The sequence below is a fragment of the Polyodon spathula genome, unplaced genomic scaffold, assembly GCF_017654505.1.
Source record: "Polyodon spathula isolate WHYD16114869_AA unplaced genomic scaffold, ASM1765450v1 scaffolds_3728, whole genome shotgun sequence".
In the NCBI taxonomy this organism is placed as follows: domain Eukaryota; kingdom Metazoa; phylum Chordata; class Actinopteri; order Acipenseriformes; family Polyodontidae; genus Polyodon; species Polyodon spathula.
In genome coordinates, this window is record NW_024475187.1 from 1 (window position 1) to 3,051 (window position 3,051).

The 3,051-nt window shown below is 45.8% G+C and overlaps 1 protein-coding gene across 1 annotated transcript; it reads right to left on the minus strand.

Annotated features, from left to right (window-relative positions):
* Positions 1-210: 210 nt before the first annotated feature.
* On the minus strand, positions 211-3,041 carry LOC121312248 (butyrophilin subfamily 1 member A1-like). The gene is made up of 4 exons (XM_041244173.1): positions 2,786-3,041; positions 1,432-1,539; positions 1,302-1,328; positions 211-293 (listed from the first exon to the last, which is right to left on the minus strand). Exons 1-4 carry the CDS (start codon positions 3,039-3,041, stop codon positions 238-240), a joined length of 447 nt encoding a protein of 148 aa, XP_041100107.1. The 3' UTR covers positions 211-237.
* Between the last annotated feature and the right edge of the window lie 10 nt (positions 3,042-3,051).

The window sequence follows — 3,051 nt, forward strand, 5'->3', positions numbered from 1 at the left end:
CACACAGAGACACAACATCAGCACGAGTACATACATACATAGAGACAGATAGAGAAAGATAGAGAGACAGATAGATGCACAGAGAGATAGATACATAGAGATAGATACATAGAGATAGATAGATACATAGAGAGATAGATACATAGAGAGATAGAGATAGATACATAGAGAGATAGATACATAGATAGGTAGCTAGATAAATAGATAGATAGATAGACAGAAACATTTACAGTAATTCTACAAATAGTTATGAAAACAGTTCTTACCAAGTTCCTCACGAAGGCGCTGAGCAGCTAAAAAAAAAAAAATGAATCAGACAGAACAGTGTGTGGTTATTTCAGCTCCAGCACAGATTAAAATGAATCACACAGAACAGTGTGTGGTTATTTCAGCTCCAGCACAGATTAAAATGAATCACACAGAACAGTGTGTGGTTATTTCAGCTCCAGCACAGATTAAAATGAATCACACAGAACAGTGTGTGGTTATTTCAGCTCCAGCACAGATTAAAATGAATCAGACAGAACAGTGTGTGGTTATTTCAGCTCCAGCACAGATTAAAATGAATCACACAGAACAGTGTGTGGTTATTTCAGCTCCAGCACAGATTAAAATGAATCACACAGAACAGTGTGTGGTTATTTCAGCTCCAGCACAGATTAAAATGAATCACACAGAACAGTGTGTGGTTATTTCAGCTCCAGCACAGATTAAAATGAATCACACAGAACAGTGTGTGGTTATTTCAGCTCCAGCACAGATTAAAATGAATCACAGAACAGAACAGTGTGTGGTTATTTCAGCTCCAGCACAGATTAAAATGAATCACACAGAACAGTGTGTGGTTATTTCAGCTCCAGCACAGATTAAAATGAATCACACAGAACAGTGTGTGGTTATTTCAGCTCCAGCACAGATTAAAATGAATCACACAGAACAGTGTGTGGTTATTTCAGCTCCAGCACAGATTAAAATGAATCACACAGAACAGTGTGTGGTTATTTCAGCTCCAACCAGTTACAAAGATTAAAAACTTGATGGTTTCTAATGAGTAGTTTCAGCTCCAGGGATGTCACAGATTAAAATGAATCACACAGAACAGTGTGTGGTTATTTCAGCTCCAGCACAGATTCAATTCCAGTATAAAAACACAACCAGTTACATTAAGATTAAAAACTTGCTTATAATGGTTTCTAATGAGTTGGATTTCAGGTCCAGGGATGTCTTTGTGGTAGTTTAAGATACTGCTGCAGAAACCTGGACTGGGTTTCCAGCATCTCTTCATTAAGTGCTTTACTTACCCATAGGCTCAAGCTTTCTCTCCATGGCTAGAAGAAAAACAGTACAGTCCATATTATTGTAAACCTGTTTGACATGTTTAAAATGCACAGAGCTATATGAAATGCTTCATGAGAATGATAAAGTTCATACCATCCATTCTTCTCCATTGGATCACCAGCAGAGGAATGGCTAAAATACTGAGAGCTAAAGTCAAGCAGAAAGCCACCATCCATCCAGAGACTCCTGGGAAAAAATCCCCTGGAAAACAAGAGAGCAGCTCAACACACTGGAAAAAACACACCCCTCCCAACACTGACCACACCCCTCATAGAGAGCATTCCACACACCCCTCCCAACACTGACCACACCCCTCCCAGTGAGCATTCCACACACCCCTCCCAGTGAGCAATGACCACACCCCTCATAGTGAGCATTCCACACACCCCTCCCAACACTGACCACACCCCTCACAGTGAGCATTCCACACACCCCTCCCAACACTGACCACACCCCTCCCAACACTGACCACACCCCTCATAGTGAGCATTCCACACACCCCTCCCAACACTGACCACACCCCTCATAGTGAGCATTCCACACACCCCTCCCAACACTGACCACACCCCTCATAGTGAGCATGACCACACCCCTCATAGACCACAGAGCACACACCCCTCCCAACACTGACCACACCCCTCATAGAGAGCATTCCCACACCCCTCCCAACACTGACCACACCCCTCATAGTGAGCATTCCACACACCCCTCCCAACACTGACCACACCCCTCATAGTGAGCATTCCACACACCCCTCCCAACACTGACCACACCCCTCCCAACACTGACCACACCCCTCATAGTGAGCATTCCACACACCCCTCCCAACACTGACCACACCCCTCATAGTGAGCATTCCACACACCCCTCCCAACACTGACCACACCCCTCATAGTGAGCATTCCACACACCCCTCCCAACACTGACCACACCCCTCATAGTGAGCATTCCACACACCCCTCCCAACACTGACCACACCCCTCATAGTGAGCATTCCACACACCCCTCCCAACACTGACCACACCCCTCACAGTGAGCATTCCACACACCCCTCCCAACACTGACCACACCCCTCATAGTGAGCATTCCACACACCCCTCCCAACACTGACCACACCCCTCACAGTGAGCATTCCACACACCCCTCCCAACACTGACCACACCCCTCATAGTGAGCATTCCACACACCCCTCCCAACACTGACCACACCCCTCATAGTGAGCATTCCACACACCCCTCCCAACACTGTGCCAAATTTGATATTGACTGGTCCACTAGTTCATGTGTTTGATTCAGATATTGACTGGTCCACTAGTTCATGTGTTTGATTCAGATATTGACTGGTCCACTAGTTCATGTGTTTGATTGAGATGTTGATGCCCCATCATGATGACTGTAATCTATGGTCAGTGTCAGTCAGGCTCAATCCACAAAGATGTGATACTCACTGGATATGTGGAGTTTGGATTCCCAGTCTGGTTTGGGTGTTTTGCTTCTAAGCTGACAGGAGAACACGCTGGACTGCTGTTTGATTTTGATGTAGCTGTTGACACTGAGGAGCCCCTGACTGTCGCTCTGCACTGTTGTGCTGGACAGTGATGTCACATCGTTTCCATCCCTGTCTCTCCAGATCACTTCAGGTTCAGGGCTCCACCTCTCTGATCTGCACACCAGCCGGGTCTGCTCTCCTTGTGAAGAGTCCATAGAGACTGAG